The sequence below is a fragment of the Alosa alosa genome, chromosome 21 (assembly GCF_017589495.1).
Source record: "Alosa alosa isolate M-15738 ecotype Scorff River chromosome 21, AALO_Geno_1.1, whole genome shotgun sequence".
Classification (NCBI taxonomy): domain Eukaryota; kingdom Metazoa; phylum Chordata; class Actinopteri; order Clupeiformes; family Clupeidae; genus Alosa; species Alosa alosa.
In genome coordinates this window covers 11,142,086-11,163,248 of record NC_063209.1, presented here as the reverse complement: position 1 = coordinate 11,163,248, position 21,163 = coordinate 11,142,086, and the positions used below count along the sequence as shown (strand labels likewise).

Genomic DNA, 21,163 nt, shown 5'->3' with positions numbered 1-21,163 from the left:
CCGTTGCGCTTAGTTCTTTGGGATTTAAGTTTTCTAAGGTGACAATTCGGCTTGTAAATTTTTTCTCCCTCTTTTAAATTGGAGCGAGCGTGGAGCGATTTCACTGGAGCAGGAGGATTTTGAAGTGGAGCGGGGAGCGAAATTGAGCGGAGCGGCCTGACGTGAATTTGAGCGGAGGAGCGGCCAAGTGAACAGCCACCTGAGCGAGGAGCGGAATATTCGCACCGCTCAGCTCCGCTCACTAGCTCTGATCTCCTTCGTCCCAGTTCTATCTTGCTTCAGTCAGTCTCTGGTGTATACAGGCTGTGATCTATACATCAGTTAAACTATTATTTAATAATCACATAACATTAGACTACAATGGGAAGCAAAGACGAAAAGTTTGCATGAGAAAAGGCATGTGTGGCGTTAGCTTGTGTAGCCCCGCCCATCAAACACAGAGCCCTGTTCACAAACAAGCAAAAGCAGTCAGGCGACCACAGCAAACTTCAGTAAAGAAGGTGGGGGTAAAATCCAGGTCCTATTCCACATGTGGATAAGAAGACCAAGATGTAGTAAATCTCTTTTTACCAGTGCGTTTGAAGTTCAGTGAACAGTCACACACATATAAAAACACACACAGATGGAAGTATCTGACTGCTATGACTGCTATATACTATAAGCCCCTCTATCATGCTCAATGTTCCATTCCCAGAAGGTTTTGTGAAGAACTGTGCCCAATACCCAAACAAGGACGCGACCCTCTGCCCCGCAGTGGAGTTGGTTGAACACGCACAAATTGGCCCTGCGCTATGACCATCTTCCCATTGCAATCACAATCACAGTAATCTAATAGCACTCTAGCAAGAATTAGTCACTATCTAGAGAAAAGCACCCTCATTACTTCCCCACCCTCGCAGGGCAATTAAATTTATCCACTCTGTTCCCTCCGGGGCTGTTGGCCTTTCTGTAGAGGCTGAGTAGCAGAAGGCCAAGGTGGTACCCTCATCCATCTCTCGGCCCATCCTACACAAGATTCTCTTTATCGAGTTTAAACTCCATTAGCACTTCAGGGGCAGGGCTGTCCAACTTGTACAAGTGACAGGCAAAGAAAAGTTTCTATTTTTTTTATAATTTCCAGGGCAATCTCCGGATGCCCATGGAATCATTTACAAAGAGGAAGGAGGGCAGATGGAAGGAAATAATTAACTACTGTGAATTCCTTTCTCGTTCAGAGCAACTGAGTGCCTACTCAAAGCAGAACAATAACAAGGTAATAGTGCAGACATTCTCTAAAATCCCAAGACTTTTGGTGTGCATGGATTGAACTAGGAAATCAAGATTTGAAAAGGCACAATTTCATTGGTGTATGGATTCAGATTATGTACAGTATTAAGTACCATAGGTCTGTAGTTAATGTTATTAATACATATTAAGACAATTGAGAGAGAGAGAGAGATAGAGAGAGAGAGAGAGAGAGATATGTAGAATATCATGTATTTTAATGATATTCGGGTCATTTGCGGGCGAGTCAGTTGAAATTAATTAAATATATATATTTTTTAAAAATACTTAAAGTAGGCTATCACGAGAAGGCTATAGTCATAGTCATTATATGGTCATAACCATTACAGTGCTCAATTACCTATTTTTGAGAGGAGATAAACTTCAAATTTCCATTGTAATGACGGCATGAGCTCGACAACAGACTTGCTTGGGCTTTCCTGGAAGCAACTGATGGAAACTGAACTGTATGTGACAGTACAAACTTTGAATTCAAACAGTGATGCCCCCACACCAAGCATTGTAGCTGACTGGGAGTACTGGCCATTAGTTGCAGCTACTCCAGTTCAGTAGTACCGATTTTGGTCGTTTTTTTACCCCTATCGACGACATCTAACGATAAGATCCATGTAAAAATTGGCTGGATTTCTCCTTTAACCACGAGTTCTTCATGGGAAGAATGGCCCTTGTAATATATTTGATGTAAGTCACTTTGGATAGATGAAACAGAAAACTGGAATAAGTTCCTGACACATGACACCTGTAGCCAAACATAATATATTGTCTTTAATCTGTACCAAAAGGTTCTTCACTTACAGTACCCGCCTGGTGTTACTTCTTCTGTTGCCCACACCTAAGGGACTGTTCGTTATTTATTGAAGGGGCCGCCGGAGGAAAATAAGGGGGGTCATGTATTTTTTATTCTTTGTTGAGGGCAGGGTCACCCAACTTTTTTTTCTAGGAGGGGGGGGTCACCACAGCAAAAAATCAAAGTGGCTTGTTTGATTGTTGATTTCTGTCGCCATTTAATGTTCTCTTTTGTTCCATAGCATTGAACATTGAAAATAAAGGGAGATTTCTCGGGTTTCTCACTCAAAATACGGGAAAATGTCAACATTCGTCTCCATTAACGTTGGAAGGGTTAGCCTAGCCTACTTTATTCACGCCTAACTTTATACATCCCTAAAAAGGCTAAATTTACCTTTGGTTTACTTTTAGTTTACTGTGTAGCCTGCCTAACTTTAAACAGTGTGCATGCTTAACATAAAGCACTTGTGTGTTCATCCACACATCCAGCTCCTAACGTTTTGACAAGCATTTCTACCAATTGACCTTGTTCCTGCCCATCTCTAGCTTTGCTGTCTCCATCCTTTCTGTTTTTGTTGTTTGCAAAAAATATATAATATTTATTGGTAACCAGCAACAAGTGCAAGGTGTTAATCACTGTCATTCTCTCTGCGCAAACAAAAATGTGTTACGTTCCTAGCAGTGCGTAATTCTGCTTCATAAAGTTGAACAAATACATTTGGTTATTTCATATAAATAGCCAGTTTATGGTCTACAGTGTAGAGTTAATAAGTTATGGTAGGCCAACTTGGAGTGAATATATAAACAGGGGAAATTCTTTGTCTACTCGTAGCTGACATACTGTACGTCCGAACACTGCAAGCGCCAATGAATCAGGCTCTCAAGACAACCAAGACAAGTTCGCATTCAAGCAAGCAAAACGATGATTTGAAGACATCTGTTTTGCTGGAAGGGCAAGGGGGTAACAACAGGACAACACAGAGACAGCCCAGATGGCAGGACGAATGTTATGAGAGTATTAATATGGGATATTCTACGGGAAAATATTAAAACGGCAAGACAGCGGGGAAATGTTAAAATATGTGATAAACCCGGAAAAAGTGGGCATGTTAGGTATGTTTCGGTCCCTGTGATTATTTGTGAAATTGTGCAAACAGCCTTTTCAAGTCATTTGAGAAGGAAGGAGTGGTAGCATGCAAGCTCTCAAATTGACGCTGGTTTGAGAAATGGAGTTTTGGATAATGTTCATCTTCGGCTTTACAATGACTGAGGAAGCCTACAGAGACAAGTCCATATATAGCAACCAGTTAATGCGTTCAATTTGTTATTACCTAGTGTGCTTTGTTGAATGGTCTCAATGTTTTATTTCATGTGAATACTATTTATTAGAGTAACTTATTTCAAGTAGGCTAATGCAATTATGCAGGAAGTGTGCATTTAGTTTCCATGCTTATTGTGTTTCCACAACAATGTTAGTGAGTAGGCCTAAATCTGAAATGGCCACCATCTTGGTGGAGTGTGATGTGTAAGATCAGAAAGCAGAGGTTGATTTAAGAATGTCAGCTAATGTCAGTGAGTTGTCATAGCGCAAAGGAGCGCCGACGGAAGACATGACAATTGGCTGGAGAGGGTCATGTCTTCTTTGGAAACTCTGTTAGGGGGTCATTGAGAAATTTCTTGCAGGCAATGGAGAGTCATGCAACTTTTGACTGAAGCACTCAAAATCCCTCCCGTGGCTTTCTTCCTACAAGGATACAAGGATACAAGGAAGTTTATTGTCACATGCATATAGTTACTGGAAGTAAGAAATGCAGTGAAATTATGTCTGGTGTCAGCCTATTTGTGCATTAATGGGGGTAAAAGTGCAGTAGAAGAGAGAAGAGGGGTTTAGTAGATTAAGTGGCAAGGGCTGCATAAAAAAGGTGGGGGGGAGGATTGGGATTGGGTGGGGGGCACCAACAAGGAGCACCCAAGAGCAAAAGGGCCAAGGAAAAACTCCCTTACCAAGGAAGAAACCTTGGGCAGATCTACGGCTCAAGGGGCTAACCCAACTGCCAGGGGTCTTGGTGTGTGTGTTGGGGGATGACAGGGGAGATGGGATAGTGTGCTGTGTATGTGGGGAGAGGGCAGTGTGCAATATGTGTGTTGGAGAAGCTTCCTCATGAGACAATGTGCTGTGTATTGGGGGGGGGATCCTATTGATGCCTGCTATGATTACAGAAAGATGTCACAGACTAATTGAGGGTAAGTGCTTTTTTGATATGCACAAGTTCCTAGCAAACTGCTTCAACATAAAAAAAAAAAACATAATAAGTTTACTGTCTCATAAAGTGCATGTCAATTTGCATTAATTTGGTCATGCGTAGAGAAACCTCGATAGCCTGTTAAGGATGTGGGCGTCACAATAACGCTGTGTTTGCTAGAGAACGCTATGCTTAGATGAACACAGTCAAAGCTTCACACCCTTAGCAAAACGAATCTCTTGGAGAATTTACCGTACGCGCCGATGATGCCCGAAACAAGCTTTGGATACACCATCTTCTCTACCGCGGTAAGAACTCCAGGGAACCAGATCAAAATTAAACGCGTTAGTGCCACCCTGCAGAAACGTTTGTAAATTGCGATTTGGAAAGTTGCTGCAAAGTTTGGATGCGTGATCTTAAACGCGTGTTGGTCTAAATTAAATTAATCGCGTATATTATGCTGTAATATTTGTATTATATTATGCTTAAATATTTATTCGGGAAGTATGGCAACCTCAACCAGTTCTGAGAATTTCATCGGAAATCTGCATAATTACACATAATTCGGCTTAGACCACCATACGTTAGGCTTGCAATTTCACACTTCTAGATAGACGCCAACAACTGAAACTATGAATTTCCAAATTAGTTTAAGACAGATAAAGAGAGATACTCATCATCACTTTGAACTGCTTTACATTGACGACTTCTACTTTACCTTGTATGCTGTCAGCTGTTTAACTTTGCATATTTGCAGTGATCAACTGTACATTTGCAATTTGTTTCTATGATGAAAGTAATTGTAGTACGTTTTGTTTTAGTTCATGCTATACGCACCTACATCAAAGGAGACCTAACAAGTGTAGTCTAATGGACAGTGTAAAAATCTAGGGTGTTCCTAATAACTCTATATAGCCTAAGTTGCTTAATTTAATTAGCCTACCCATGATAAAACATTTTTCCCTTGGGGATCAATAAAGTATCTATCTATGTCCAAAAAAGGTCAGGGAAATGTGTGTTCTGTTTTCTGCTTTTTCCATAAGGGGCTGCCTGAGAGTGAGTGCATGTGGTAGTCCCAACAGTAAATTTAGCCATGAACAGATATTCTGCTAAGATATTTTTCATATCATCTGTTATCTTAGAACAGGGGTGTCCTTTTTTTTTAACGAGGGTCAGATTTGATAATGAGAAGATGCCTGGGTCCTCTTTTTTTTACAATTAAAGCTACATACAAATGCAACTGTTCAATTAAAAAAAAAAACAATTCTACCTTTTTTTCCACATCTGGAGTCAGATAACATAGAACAAACTGTATGGAAGAAAAACTCAAATACCAAAAAAGGCGGCCAGTGCTTCGTCACTGATGTCTCCCAAGGGGATGCTTCACGTATTAGAAAGGTTGGTTTGACTTAACCCTTAAAGGTGTAGGTTTTTGAACATTCTAAGTTCCGCAACAATTGAAGGTTCTAAAATTCTATGTTGAATTCAATGAACCCAGATATTCTTTAGAATGTTCATTTCTCAACATTCCCGTCACACCGGTGTGACGGTACTCCTTTAAGGGTTAATAAACTTTGTAGCCACAAGGGTGTAAGTCAGGGGTCTCATACACCCGGCCCGCGGGCCAAATCCGGCCCGCGACGTATGACAAAATAATAATGTAATCCGGCCCTTGAGGCTATTAATTGCGACAAACAACGATACTGATTAAAATAGACGATAGATCCAGGTACGGGGACAAATCTCATTTGTAGGCCTATCTGCTCCACTATGTGCAAGACATCCAGAGCTTGATTCAAACCCAAAATCGCTGCGCAAAGTTTTCAGGAAATACTTGTATTACACGCGAGAAACACAAAGACGTGCCTTTGTAATGACGCGGAAGCGATGCAGGCCATAGTGTTGCAGAAATTAAGCAGAAATAGCCAGGCCTACACCAAATGTTGAAAAACGTTCACGTGTGATGAAGTCTTAGGACCCTACGACCCTTTGCCCAACATAGCTTGGAGGTTGCAGTGGTAATCGTGATGATGGTGTCCGTAATGGATGTGGTACAGACAGCAGGGCTAGTAGAAATAGGGCTCTAAAGAACTACAAAGTCACCCGCAATATGATGCGAACTTCTGATTCTGATATGATAGGAACTGTTTGACCAGAATACTTTATTGTAGGCCTATATTGTAGTAATCTATTACTAAACCACAACATCTTAGGTGTTTTTCTGTTAATTTGTTATGTGGGTAATATGAAAAAAGGAAAGTAAACCTGCTTACATATGTTCATCCAGTATTTACTGAAAGGTGCATAATTTGAGGTGCTTGCCATCCAGTGACAAATTAGATGGGTAAATTTACCCCCTTCATAAACTTTTGTTTTACTCAAAGATTTTTACATTTACAGTATAACTTTATCTCTGACCACTTTCAAGCCATGGCCTTTTAAATTTTGATATAAAAATCCAATGGTGTTGCTTTCTTAACCCTGATGCCTAGTTTGCCAGGTTTAAAAAAGTTATGAGAGGAAATATTTTTATTTGGTGTGAAACACACACACATACCTGTTTTTTGTTTTTTCATTTATTTTATAATTTGTATTAATATTTATTTTATCATTATTTTATTTATAAGCTAAGGTTGCTAGCACAGGTGTCTAAAACTAGATAAAAACACTTGCACTTTCTGTTTGCAGTTTTGTGTGGTATTTGAAAAAAAGGACATTGCATTTTCAGAAATAGCCGGCCCTCCAATCAGATGACGTTGGCAGAATTGGCCCCCAGCTCATTTGAGTTTGATACCCCTGGTGTAAGTCTAACCAAAATACTTCAAAGGCACACTTGCTTTATATAGATAAAAAACCTTTAATTTAAACTTAAATTACGCATTGTAACAAAATGTCTTCATCAGCTCATGCTCAGAAGTTTAAAAAGTCAAACCAACCCTTCTAATACGTGAAACGGTATGTAATACCTTGAACTTCCATGAAGTTGATAAAAATCACTGACTCCCTGTAAACTTGTTGTATGCGGTAGCATGTTTTGTCTGGTAGTGTCTCTTTACATTGAATTCCTTAAACAAGGCAACGGTCACGGGGCTATAGCCTATATAATACATTATAAAACCGAAGCTGCGAGCCGTATGAAATCTGACGGCAGGCCGTGATTGGCCCCCGGGACGGACTTTGGACATGCCTGTCTTAGAAAAATGTGTGCAGCTAAATTCTAAATTTATGCTTATAAGACATGGATTATCATCTATGACCTATTTAGTCAAATTGAGTGAATTTCTGCTAGTGGTCCCCTTACTGTGCTCTGATGTACCTGAACAGTCTTGGCTCTCTCAATGGAAAACAAAAAGGCTCAGACTGAGACAAAATCTATTCCAGAGGAATCTGGTCTATTTCTATTTCAGATCAAACCTTTTGTGAGGATTGAGCACTGTACCTTTAATGCAATTTGTGTTGTTATGATAGTGTCCATAATCATCACTGATCATCATTCTCTGTCCATAAGATGGCCCTGGAAAATGACACGTCCTTGAACAAAACATCATGTCCATCCATTGATGACTTCCGCAACCAAGTGTATTCCACTGCCTACTCAATCATCACCGTTTTTGGCCTGGTGGGGAACGGCTTTGCCCTACTCGTCCTCCTGCGGACGTTCCGCCAACGCTCGGCCTTCCACATCTATATGCTGAACCTGGCCGTGTCGGACATACTGTGCGTGAGCGTGCTGCCACTGCGCGTTGCCTACTATGTCAACAAGGGCCAGTGGAACTATGGCGACTTCCTGTGCCGCATCAGTTCCTACACGCTCTATGTCAACCTCTACTGCAGCATCTTCTTCATGACAGCCATGAGCTTCACGCGTTTCCTGGCCATCGTCTTCCCCGTGCAGAACCTCAAACTGGTGACGGAGCGCAAGGCGCGTGTCGTCTGCATCTGCATCTGGGTGTTCATCTGCGCCACCAGCTCGCCATTCCTCATGCAGGGCGCGTATTTGGACATGAAGACCAACAAGACCAAGTGCTTTGAACCGCCCCAGGGCAAGAGCAGCAAGGGCCTGGGCAAGCTGATGGGTCTCAACTACTTCTCCCTGGTGGTGGGCTTCATAATACCCTTCCTGGTGATCATGCTGTGTTATGCAGGGATCACGCGGGCACTGCTGGCCCGCACCAACGGCTCGCAGCAGAAGCAGCGCGCCACGCGCATCAAGGCCATCCGCATGATAATCATCGTCATGGTGACGTTCCTGGTCAGCTTCATGCCGTACCACATCCAACGCACGGTGCACCTGCACTTCATGAGCCGCATCGACACCACCTGCGAAGAGGTCATCACCATGCAGAAGTCCGTGGTCGTCACCCTCTGCCTGGCCGCCTCCAACTCTTGCTTCGACCCGCTGCTCTACTTCTTCTCCGGGGAGAACTTCCGCCGCCGCCTCTCCACCTTCCGCAGGCCATCCGGCATCAGCAGTGGCACGCGAAAGGCTACTCCGTCCAATGTCCTCCAGCCATTGGAGGAGGGCGACCAGTAGGCTTGCAATGGGCCCAGCAAAGTTGTGTAAAACTGTAAGATGCCACAGCGGCAGCATAGAAAGCGAGACAGTGAGAAGAGAATGATTGAGAAAGAGAGAGAGCGCTAGAGAGAGAGAGAGGAAGAGTGGATGAGAATGATATCAAACTAACTAAGTATTATCTGTCTCAGAAAATATGAAGCGTGAGAAAGGGTCATTATGACAGGTCAGTGTAACTACTGAAAGGCGACAGCTCCAGGGAAAACCTCTGAAAGAAAACAGAAGGAGAAGCTTAAGATAAGGCTTCTCAGACCACTGAAGGATATCTGTCTGTTGCACTGTAACCACTTGGGTGAAGAAGTTATTTAAAAAGATGAAGTAGGGATGGGGTCATGCAAGTCATTATAAAAAGAGGAAGAGGGAGGAAGGGGATCCCCTCCCCTTTTATATAGGCTTCTCTTAAATAAGCCATATTCTTGCCTGTAAGAAATACATTCAATGGTCAGAGCAAACTGCTGATTGCTTTTACGCATCATATCAGCAACTGAGTTTATTATAAAGGTCTGTTCAACAAGTGTGCTGTAATCTGTCATATTTAAACATCACATAATTGTGTAGTCTGTGAATGTATGTTTCTCCAATACTGTCTGGTTGTGTAATTGAACAAGATTTTGTTTATGCATTACTGTATATGATGGCTACACCCTTGCATAAAGTATATAGTAACCTTTTATTAATATATGTACATAAAATAAACTGATATGGGAGATAAAAAAGGCGATCCATTAAATGTATCACGTGACTCTTTTTCTAATAACCACTTCAGTGTATATACTGTAACCAGCGCAATCCATTGTCTAGCCATGCTGTGGTCCATTTGTGAGTAATGTGCAGCTAAATCATATTAAGTGCTTGTTTGAGTGCGGGGTGTTTAAGATGTAGTCATTCTCCAGGGTCAATACACAGAAGGACTTACACAGGCAACCTGAAGCCAATCTTCACATCATGCACATGGTAGCCTTATGCCATCTGCTGACGTAGCCTAAAGTTTTACAGCATTTAATTCTGGACTTCATGTGTGGGCTGTGCCGTTTAAAATTTGAAAATAGATTGTGATAAATAATGGCTTCCTGCATGGGTTAAGCTCTGTACTGGCCACTGTCAGAAGTCACATCCTGTTTTTTTATGTTTTTATACCGACTACATAACATCTGTAAGTGCCCTGGCCATGCATAACAGCATGTTAACTATTGAGAGCTTGTGAGCCTTCAAACAAATTGTTTCCTAATCGAACTCACCGTCATCTAAAGCTGGAACGATTGATTGATTCATTGACAAATCAATATTAAACTAATTGCTAAAGATTTGCTGTTGTCTTTCTGCAGTCTAGTTTGATGATTTCTGCAGTGATCTGGTGAATTTGTTCCTCTGAATGTGAATGTCTCTTTGTAGCCAAAAGAAAAGGAAGTCATCTTGGGCGGCACCGTTTCACCATTTTCTGATATGTTTTAGAAAACTATTTCATAACCTATAATTGTAGTAATTTATAAATATTAAACTGAATTGACTTCAGAGAGAGAGAGTGCATCCATGTGCATATGTGTGAAAAGGGAAACACATCTCTGTCAACACGACAGAACAAGCATGACATTTTGAGGGGCCATTGCTCTTTCCTGAAAAAAAAAAAAAAAAAAGGGGTATTTTCATTACAGTAAGATCATTTGGGTTTTAGCTATCTTTTTGAGTTTGCTATCTTTTTGACTTTTCTTTCTTTTTGACATTTTGTTTTGTACATTGTTCAAAGCAAAGCAAGGACAAAATCTGTACCAGTCATTGTGAAATGACAAAATCTGTATCAGTCATTTTTGAAGATGGCTGGCCTATATCCAGCCCATTTTCAGAACTTAAACAGTCCGGCCTATGCCTTAGCCTTGATACATTAGCCTACTTATTTTGTGTGCATTGATAGCTTCCTCTTAAAAGCTGACAACAAATTTAGGCTATCGTAATAGCCTACCCAGATAATGGTTTACATATTCATATGCACTGCTAGCAACAGCAGTCTTTGACACTTTATACAGACCAGCCCAGGAGCCTTTTAGAGCCCATGTTAAGATTGTCTTTGTTGGACCAAACCATAAATAAACATGTTTGAGACAAATATTTCAGATTCAGATTTATTTAATTCAATATAGATAGGCCTACGTTTGCATGTGCAAAGTTGATTTAAAATGTTTAATCTGCACCCTAGGCTATGCAGATTCTGGTTTGTCTAAACCATTAAGGTGATGATGTCGGAACAGTGTTCACATGACGTTGCACGTGTTGTATGTTTCACGTGACGTTGCACGTGTTCACGGGTACGCTGGTGATTACGCCGCTCCGTTAGGCATTTTTGTCATTTGTTTGTTTGTGTCTTGTGTGTGAAGCACTTGAAAAAAATGCTCTTCATGTTTGTCTGTAAGCACTTTGTGCTTAATGCTTGAAAAGTGATATATACATATTATTATTATTATTATTATTAGCTTACATGTTAAACTGTGCTCTGTAGGGATACTCCAGATGAGGCTATTTAGAAAGTTTTTATTTTTTATTGTTAAGACAGCAGCAGCATCATGCTGTCAGTTTAGGAGCACCCGTTGTCTCAAGTTATTCATTAGCCTTAGGCCTACTATAATAATGTCTGCCTATTTGCTTCACCTTTTGCCCATCTGAATGGTTCAAACTTCACATATTCTCCATCAAATAGACTCGATATAGCCTAGGCTACATGTCTAATTTTTCACATGCAAAAATGCAAGTGGTTTAGACTAATATCGCTCATGTTAACAATATTGGAAGAAGCTTCTATTAGGCTACATAGCTGCACTAATAGGGGCTTGTCAGGGTTTTTTTCTAATACAATTAGAATTTTGAATTCTCAAAGTTTCATCTAGCCCACCTGTCATATCCCTAGACATCTCTGCTCGTCAACTCACATCACTATTCCAGCTGACATTTAGGACGCACCACCTATCTGCGCTCTGGCATAGCAGAGGCTTTCGCTTTCTAAGAGAATGTGTGAATGACAGAGGCAGGAGAACTGTGATGGTTCGTTTTTTGTACAACAAGGTGCATTTTCCCCTTGGGAATATATAATGATACCATGTCCTCTACGAACAATAAGCTGACGGATATTTGTCGAAGCAAGGGATAACTTTAATCCCTGATGCACGGGTTTGCTTTAAGCCCACATTTGTGGTTAGTTTGTACTACTTGAGTACAGGTTCAGTTGGGATTTTTTGAGTACATCTCTGATACAGTATTATAAGATGTGACAGGCAAGTCAGCATAGTTTACCTGTTCACTGCAGATTTGTTGCATGACTCATAGGCAGAGTACAGATGCTCTCTAACACTGTCCACTTAAAGCAGGGGTCTCAAACTCAAATGAGCTGGGGGCCAATTCTGCCAACGTCATCTGATTGGAGGGCCGGCTATTTCTGAAAATGCAATGTTCTTTTTTTCAAATACCACACAAAACTGCAAACAGAAAGTGCAAGTGTTTTTATCTAGTTTTAGACACCTGTGCTAGCAACCTTAGCTTATAAATAAAATAATGATAAAATAAATATTAATACAAATTATAAAATAAATGAAAAACATAAAAACAGGTGTGTGTGTTTCACACCAAATAAAAACATTTCCTCTCATAACTTTTTTAAACCTGGCAAACTAGGCATCAGGGTTAAGAAAGCAACACCATTGGATTTTTATATCAAAATGTCAAAAGGCCATGGCTTGAAAGTGGTCAGAGATGAAGTCCTACTGTAAATGTAAAAATCTTTGAGTAAAACAAAAGTTTATGAAGGGGGTAAATTTACCCATGTAATTTGTCACTGGATGGCAAGCACCTCAAATTATGCACCTTTCAGTAAATACTGGATGAAGATATTTAAGCAGGTTTACTTTCCTTTTTTCATATTACCCACATAACAAATTAACAGGAAAACACCTAAGATGTATACCAACACCTAATATGTTGTGGTTTAGTAATAGATTACTACAATATAGGCCTACAATAAAGTATTCTGGTCAAACAGTTCCTATCGCGGGTAATCTGCAGTACCCAGAAGTTCGCATCATATTGCGGTTGACTTTGTAGTTCTTTAGAGCCCTATTTCTACTAGCCCTGCTGTCTGTACCACATCCATTACGGACACTATCATCCGCGATTACCACTGCATCCTCCAAGCTATGTTGGGCAGAGGGTCGAAACAAGCATGGTATGCTTAGTGGACACCGTTGTATACACGCACCTCCATTCACAGACGCACCGTGACTATCACTGTCATAGACGATCGATCATAATCTCCAAAAGGATATTCTCCTTCAGAATTAGAATAGGTGAATAACATAGCTTACTTAAGACTTCATCGCACGTGAACGTTTTTCAACATTTGGTGTAGGCCTATTTCTGCTTAATTTCTGCTTCAATTTCTGCAACACTATGGCCTGCATCGCTTCCGCGTCATTACATATGCACGTCTTTGTGTTTCTCGCGTGTAATACACGTATTTGCTGAAAACTTTGCGCAGCGATTTTGGGTTTGAATCAAGCTATGGATGTCTTGCACATAGTGGAGCAGAGTAGGCCTATAAATGAGATTTGTCACCGTACCTGGATCTATCGTCTATTTTAATCAGTATCGTTGTTTGTCGCAATTAATAGCCTCAAGGGCCGGATTACATTATTATTTTGTCATACGTCGCGGGCCGGAATTGGGCAGGAATCCGGCCCGCGGGCCGGGTGTTTGAGACCCCTGACTTAAAGGGAAACTATAGAGTTTTGACAATTTCTTCTTTTCTAGTGACTGTATACCAATCGGCCTGTAGATGGCCAGACACAGTTTTCTGTGAATATCTCGAGAACCCTAGGGCCTAGGGTGACCAATTTGTTTTTATGTTGGCCTCCAGGGGCCATGTCAACCCATCACATATCCACTCATTTGATGGATAGCGCCATCTAGTTAAAAATGAAAAAGCAAAAACGAGGCTTTGTAATCGAAGGTATCTTTGGCTTGCATATTCAAAGCTGCACACAATTTAAAGTGTAGGATCATTATGAGACCCTCTGAATGAATTCCAAGTTTTATGGAATTCCGTTCATGGGGGACCATACAATAAATGAATATATGTCTACATTCACATATCACTATATGTCTTAGTGACCGTACACTACACACACACACACACACATAGGTACGCACACACTCACACACAGGTACTGAGCGGCTGTCATATTTTGTGCTGCTTTGCGGTACATCTAGTTTATTCTGTACCTATGAACAGACACATGACTCTTTCCAAAGGCACAACCTCTTTTACAACATACCCACAGCCAGCCGAAATCAGCACCATGAACTCTTGTGCTCAACATGACAGGCATCCTACACCATCCTGTCCTGTGGAACACCCTTGTTAGTCACTCTAATCTGAGAGATTGGATGAAAGGATGAAAGCGTCTGCTAAATACCAACCAACTCTGACTTTGGTGAATGACAGTAGGCCTGGATGGTACCATTTCCTGGGCAATCTCTGGATGCTCTTCTTGATGTTATAAAAGAGATGAGCACTTTGTTTGGTAATGGCAAGATTTACTACTGCAGATTCACTGTTTAGGAATAATGAAGTGCGTAGTTGAAGCCACTCAAGACCCTAGACATCTGGTGCCAGTATAATGGACTCTATGCAGGACTCCATTTTGGATTTGCTTCCTACTGGGCAATCAACTTCCTGTTTACACTGCACACAGTAGGCTATGACAGAAAATGACAGATTACCAGCCTGTCTGTTTTAATATAGTAGGCTATTTCTAATTGAACACCCTCTAAGATTTTTCTCTCTCGCTTTGATTTATTTTACTAGCAGCAAGTAAGTAAACAAACGTTTCGCCTTATGGCCTTCGTCAGTGTGTTTCATACCTAGCTACTTCCTAATCTTAAATAGGCAAGTTGCCTCAATTAGTAACACCTGTGTTCTCTCTAGCTTGGAATGGAGTCAACAAGCGCTCCGACACATCAGGCCTCACCGGCCATTCATCAGTCGGAGCGCTTGGTGTCTCCAAAGTACACAACACAACATATCGTACATATCCAGACAATAATAAAGGCCTAGCAGAAAACAAAACATGTAGGCTACACTCAGAATAATACATTTTCACAGAAACGACAAGTCAAAGACTTCATTCATTCCATCTGGTGACATAGAACGTAGATGATACATCCAGTACGCCTCCCTCTGAAGAAGCTTCCTGTCTATATCTCCTCCTCTACGTGTTCTATACCAGTGCATGTAACCATGTTCTATGCCAGTGTGACCAATCTTTGATTTTCTGTACGTTTCCTGGATCACGCACCTACAAGAAAACAAACGGGAGAGTGCGGTGTTTGCAAAAAAGGAATAACATAGCTAAAGTTATCTAACCAGGGGTGTGTTTCCCAGTTGGCTGGCAATGGGAAATTGCATTGCAACCAACAAAGTTGCTAACTATGGTTGCCGGTTCGAACCCCGACAAGTAGGAACGGCTGAAGTGCCCTTGAGCAAGGCACCTAACCCCTCACTGCGCCGCTGTTGTAGCAGGCAGCTCACTGCGCCGGGATTAGTGTGTGCTTCACCTCACTGTGTATTCACTGTGTGCTGAGTGTGTTTCACTAATTCGCAGATTGGGATAAATGCAGAGACTAAATTTCCCTCACGGAATCAAAAGAGTGTATTATATACTTTTATACAACAATTGGGTTCTATGGAACTATTTATTTGTTTCTGATTGGCCGAGTGACGTTCCATGAGTTGGAATATCCCTGGACATTTCAACTCAGACTCAGCACAGCTAATAATAAATCACTCCGCGATACAATGCGAAGATTTGACACCCAGCTCTCCACTATTTCAAGCAATGGGTTACTCCTTAGCAAACCATAACGAAGCAGTGCTTCACCACATCTGTGGATTAAGCCACACAGTCAACTCAATGTAAGTAAGATAAACGAGGATGCTAATTGTTCTCAGCATTGGCAGCATTGTGTATAATATGATTGTCACTTGGAGGAGACTTAGATAACTAACGTTAGCATAATTAGCTAACCGCTGCTAACGTGCTAGCACCGTCACGTCAGGCTGTGCACAGTTGTGTAACATTTATTCACTATACATTAATAAAGTTGAGTGGTTCTGCAATGTAGACTATGTTTCCGTTTTTTTGCAGTACCATGTCCCTTACATGACATGGCCCAGTGTCCTTGTAACATGCATGCAGCAAACCTAGATATGAATGTGATTTCCACATTTCTTTCAAGAAGACATGTAAACCACAAAGACCCGTAACGAGGGGTCTGGAATGTTGGTTAAATATACTTATACTTAAAGGAGAATTCCGGTGTGATATTGACCTAAAGTGTATTGAAACATGATACCGAGTGTGAGCGTATGTCTCATAGCCCATCTCGGCTTGTCCCCTGCACTCAAAATCTGGCGCTAGTTAGCCGATGCTACCAACAGCTTTTCAATAGTGGTGCTTGCATCGGGCTAGCCATGCAAATAAATCACTGTTTTACACCCATTTACGAGGCTCAATGTATCTCTACACTTCATTGGTAGACTTCGAGGGCCCTGACATTTAAAAGCGAGACATTGAGAACTTTGAAAAGCACTGGTAGTTTACTTACAAGACGATTTATACAGACAGTATCTTCACAAAGTTTAGCGTTTGCAGCCATCTTGAATTTAGTCCGCGATAAATTTGGCGGCAGTAAGAATGAACAGGTATGATAAGGGATCAGATTCCAAAATTAATTCGGTGGAAATGCATGGATTCCAGTTGCTGCTACTGGAAGAAACTGGAATCCATGCATTTCTACTGAATTATGTTTATATTGATTTATTTGCATGGCTAGCCCGATGCCGAAGCACCACTATTGAAAAAGCTGTTGGTAGCATCGGCTAACTAGCGCCAGATTTAGGAGTGCAGGGGACAAGCCGAGATGGGCTATGAGACATACGTTCACACTCTGTATCATGTTTCAATACACTTCAGGTCACTTCAGGGATCAGCAGGGAGAGCGAGAGAATGCTTCGGAGCCAGTTAGCCGGAATAGGCTATAGAGAAGTCACTTAACTTAGTGAGGGGTGAGCGTCCTCACCCCTCTCCTGGTCCACAGAGCAGTGTATAGGCTACCGGAAACCTCCCGGGTATCTCGTCCGCATCCACGTAGAAGCTAGGGCCTCTGGAAGAGGGAGGAATACAAATGGCCAAAGCCTAAGACGTCGGGCACCACTCGCAGTTATAGCACGAGCTACACGGTAACAAACAGGCTTTAGAGAGTTCACTTAGCTCATGGAGGGGCGGACGATTCCACCCCTCTCGTATCCGTTTACGCAGATAGCCCTTCGCACGGCGGCGCAGCCCAGTCGGTATGTCAACACAACAGCAGCGCTCAGTCGATCCAGATCCAGTACGCCGGCATCCAGGGTCCCTGGCGTCGATCCGTTTCAGTGGAGCACGTCTTCGTTCCGGGCCTCTCCTCCGTTTCGTCCTGTATCCTGTGCTTAAGAGGCTAATCCCACAAACAGTGCACCAATCACCACCACCACCACTGAGCTAACACACCTGTGGCTCATTAGTAAACAATGAACGGCTCGGGGGCCGCCATCTTGGTGTCACACCTTCAGCTTTCCCATAGAGAACTAAACCCTCAGTAGCTTGTTCCCCACCTAGTCACCCCGTGACACACACCCCACTAAAAGGGTTCTAGTCCCGAGAACCAGTATCTAACTTGCCCAGTCCCCATACCTCTCTGGAGGCCGTCCATGGGTGGTCCTCTGAGAGCACCGGGGCCCCGGCCCCTGGTCGTCCCCACCAGATGGTACTACTGGCACCCAAGCCCACCTGGCCTGTGGTGCAGGGGGCATGGCCCGTGGCTCCTCGGTTTCCACCCTCCCCGCCGGGTACTGGGGACAAGGCCATAGGGCGTTTCGGTGTAATACCCGCTCTGGGCCAGGTTTCCCTTCTGGCCTCAGGGTGTAGACAGGCATGTCGGGTTGGTGGCGCCGCACGATGACATATGGTTGGGGTTCCCACCAATCGCTCAACTTGCCTTTCCCTTGTCTTCGGTGGTCTCGGACAAGCACTCTCTCTCCGGGCAGCAGCAGTGCATCTTGTGTGGTTCTATCGTAGAGGTGTTTATTTCTGGCCGCAGCTGCTCCTAGGTTTTCCGAGACCTTCTGGTAGGCATACTGGAGCCGCTCATGGTGATGGCTCACCCACTCGGTAACAGTTTGTGCGCCCCTGGGTTGGGTGGTTCCTAACACTAGGTCTAGAGGTAGGCGTACATGTCGCCCAAACATCACATATGAGGGGGCATAGCCCGTACTACTGTGCACACTATTATTGTAGGCGTGGATCAGGGAAGGCAAATAGTCTACCCACCTAGTCTGTTGTTGGGCCTCCAGTGTCCCCAGCAAATCCAGTAAGGTCTGGTTGAATCGCTCGCACCCCCCATTCCCCTGGGGGTGGTAGGGGGTGGTGCGAGTCTTGCGGCAACCATACATCTGGCACAGCTCACGGATGAGGGCAGATTCAAATTTTGGACCTTGGTCGGAATGAAAGGTTTCGGGGCAACTAAAGGGTTGTAACACTGCAGCCCACAGAGCTCTAGTGGTGGTTAGGGCCGTCTGGTCAGCGGTCGGGACGGCCCATGCGAACTTAGTGAACAGGTCTGTGATGACTAAGATGTTCTGGTAGCGGTCCGTGGGTCTGCTGAGGGCTAGGAAGTCCATGGCGACTATATGAAGAGGGGCCTGTGGGATGATGGGCACCAGGGGAGCTCTATGGTCAGGCTTGGCCTTCCGTAAGGTACACCGGGGGCAGCTTTGGACAAAGGCGCCGACTGTTGCCTCCATCTGTGGCCAGTAGAACCTCCTTCGCAGTAGTGACAAGGTCCGTTCTTGACCCTGATGGCCTGCTTGGTTGTGTTACACCTCTAACAGGGGCCTGATCTGATTTGGAGGGACAACAATCTGGTGACAGGGCTCATGCGTCAGGTGGTCCTGCACCGTCCGCCAAATTACTCCTTCCTTTAAGCTCAGCCGGGACCACTGACCTGAGAGTTGTTGCACCAGCTGGGATTTGGCCTTTCTCTCTGCAGCAGGGGGTAGTGCGCCTTTCACTAGGTAGTCTCGGATGGTGGAGAGGCTGGGATCCTGGCCCTGCACGTCTTGCCAGAAACCTGGGTCCCAACCCCAACCAGCTGGAAGGATGTCGTCCACTGCACCTGGGGCCTCGACGATTCCCACCAGTAGCCCATCCTCGTCCGGTGGGGGAAGAGCAGCAGCCGGCACAGGGTCACCTGGAATGGGGAGTCTGGAAAGCACATCGGCATTAGTATGGTCCCTGCCTGGCCGATACTGAATTCAATAGTCAAAATTAGCCAACTGCGCCACCCATCTCTGTTCCATGGCTCCAAGTTTGGCAGTCTGTAGGTGGACTAAGGGGTTATTGTCTGTGACCACAGTCACTTTGGCACCCCACAAATAGTCTTTAAATTTCTCGCTAATCGCCCATTTCATTGCTAATAGTTCTATCTTGAACGAACTGTAATTTAAGTCATTGCGTTCAGCGGGGTGTAGGCTTCTACTAGCATAGGCGATTACCCTTTCCACCCCCTCTTGCTGCTGTGCTAACACGGCCCCCAGTCCACAATTACTTGCGTCCGTGTAAACTATAAAAGGTTGAGAGTAGTTTGCGTATGCCAGTATGGGAGCCGTTAAAAGTTCTTGTTTGAGCCTCTGAAAGGCCGAGGCACACTCTGGGCTCCATTGGATAAGTGGCGCCCCCCGCCCACGATGACGCCCAGTGCCCTGCAAGAGCTCGTTCAGGGGTTTGGCAATTTTAGAGAAGTCTTATAAATTGTAGAGAAGTCTTATAAAACGCCTATAGTATCCAACGAATCCCAAAAAGGATCTGACTTGCTTGACAGTCTTGGGCGCTTCCCATTCTTGCACCGCCGACACCTTGTCTGGGTCAGGGGAAACACCCTGGTGGCTGACTCGGTGGCCCAAGAACTTGACCTCCCTTTGGAAAAGTTGGCATTTCTCCGGCCGTAGTTTGAGGCCATATCGCTCCAGTGATCGGAAGGCTTGTTCCAGATGATGCAAGTGGGCTGAGAAATCCGCAGAGTACAGAATTACATCATCTAAATACACTAACGCAGACTCTGACAGCTGACCGCCTAAACATCGCTGCATTAATCGCTGGAACGTGGCGGGGGCGTTACAAAGTCCGCAGGCCATCCTATCCCATCCCACTCAAATAGGCCGAACGGAGTGGTGAAAGCAGTCTTTTCTCGGTCTCCCTCCTCCACCCTGACCTGCCAATACCCGCTAGCCAGGTCCAGGGTGGAGTACCACTCCGCTTGGGTCAAGCTGGTCAGGGAGTCCTCGATGCGGGGTAAGGGGAAGGCATCTTTTCTAGTTACGTTGTTCAGCTTTCTATAATCAACGCAAAACCTCCACGCCCCATTCTTCTTTTGGACTAGGACTACCGGTGCTGCCCACGGACTACTGCCTTCACGAACGACCCCACTTTTTAGCATACCTTGCAGTAGCGTCCTGAGTTCTTTGTAGAGAGTAGGGGGTACTGGCCTATACCGCTCCCGAATAGGTGCGGCGTCCCCTGTCGGAATCGTATGGGTCACTACCTCCGTGCATAGTCTTCATCATGGGAGGAGAAAAGATGTTCCCACTTGGCCAGGAACTGCTTAAGTTGGAGCTGTTGGCCTGGATCGAGGCCGTCTCCCTGTAGGGACTCACAGGTCAGATGTTTAGGCAACACCTCCCCTGGGTCCCCCGGCACTTGGTCTAACTGAACTACCCCCACCTCTATCACCCCAGGGCTCACCTCTGTGAAGTCGAGATCTTGGCTTTCTCTCACTGCCGAGGAGTCTACTGCTGTGACCTGGGCGAGCTTCAGGTGCCTGTGCAGGAGCACAGGGTGTGGCTGCAAGTTCCTGACTCTCACCGGGACCCGACCCTGATGGACCCTAGCCAAGGCCCGAGCCACCTCGACACCCGGGTAGTCTTCGTAGGGCTCCACCAGCACACAGCTACGAGGGTAATTGGGGTGGGCCGGTAGCCTAGCCCAGACAAGGGCCTCACTGCCTGCTGGGATTTGCAGGGCATATCGACAAGCTACGCGGGCCGTGTCAGTATTCTGTTGTTGAACGGCTGCGGCAGCAATGCGACGGCAGTCCGTGAATACTCGCTCCCAGTCCGCTGTGGCTGGTGCGGGTGCTGTTGCTGCTG

The 21,163-nt window shown here is 44.1% G+C and overlaps 1 protein-coding gene across 4 annotated transcripts in view; it reads left to right on the top strand.

Annotated features, from left to right (window-relative positions):
• The first annotated feature begins 4,237 nt into the window (after nt 1–4,237).
• Nucleotides 4,238–21,163, top strand: part of cysltr1 (cysteinyl leukotriene receptor 1) — a 73,675-nt gene continuing 56,749 nt past the window's right edge. Inside the window, exons 1-2 of one of the 4 annotated variants that reach the window (XM_048231099.1) lie at nt 4,238–4,314; nt 7,822–10,460. In XM_048231099.1, the coding sequence (XP_048087056.1) occupies nt 7,822–8,847 (1,026 nt within the window). In that variant the 5' untranslated portion in view covers nt 4,238–4,314 and the 3' untranslated portion in view covers nt 8,848–10,460. Of the gene's footprint in view, nt 4,315–4,473; nt 4,622–7,094; nt 7,115–7,821; nt 10,461–21,163 lie in introns of those variants that run through there. The other 3 variants (XM_048231097.1, XM_048231100.1, XM_048231094.1) reach the window with 3 other exon arrangements.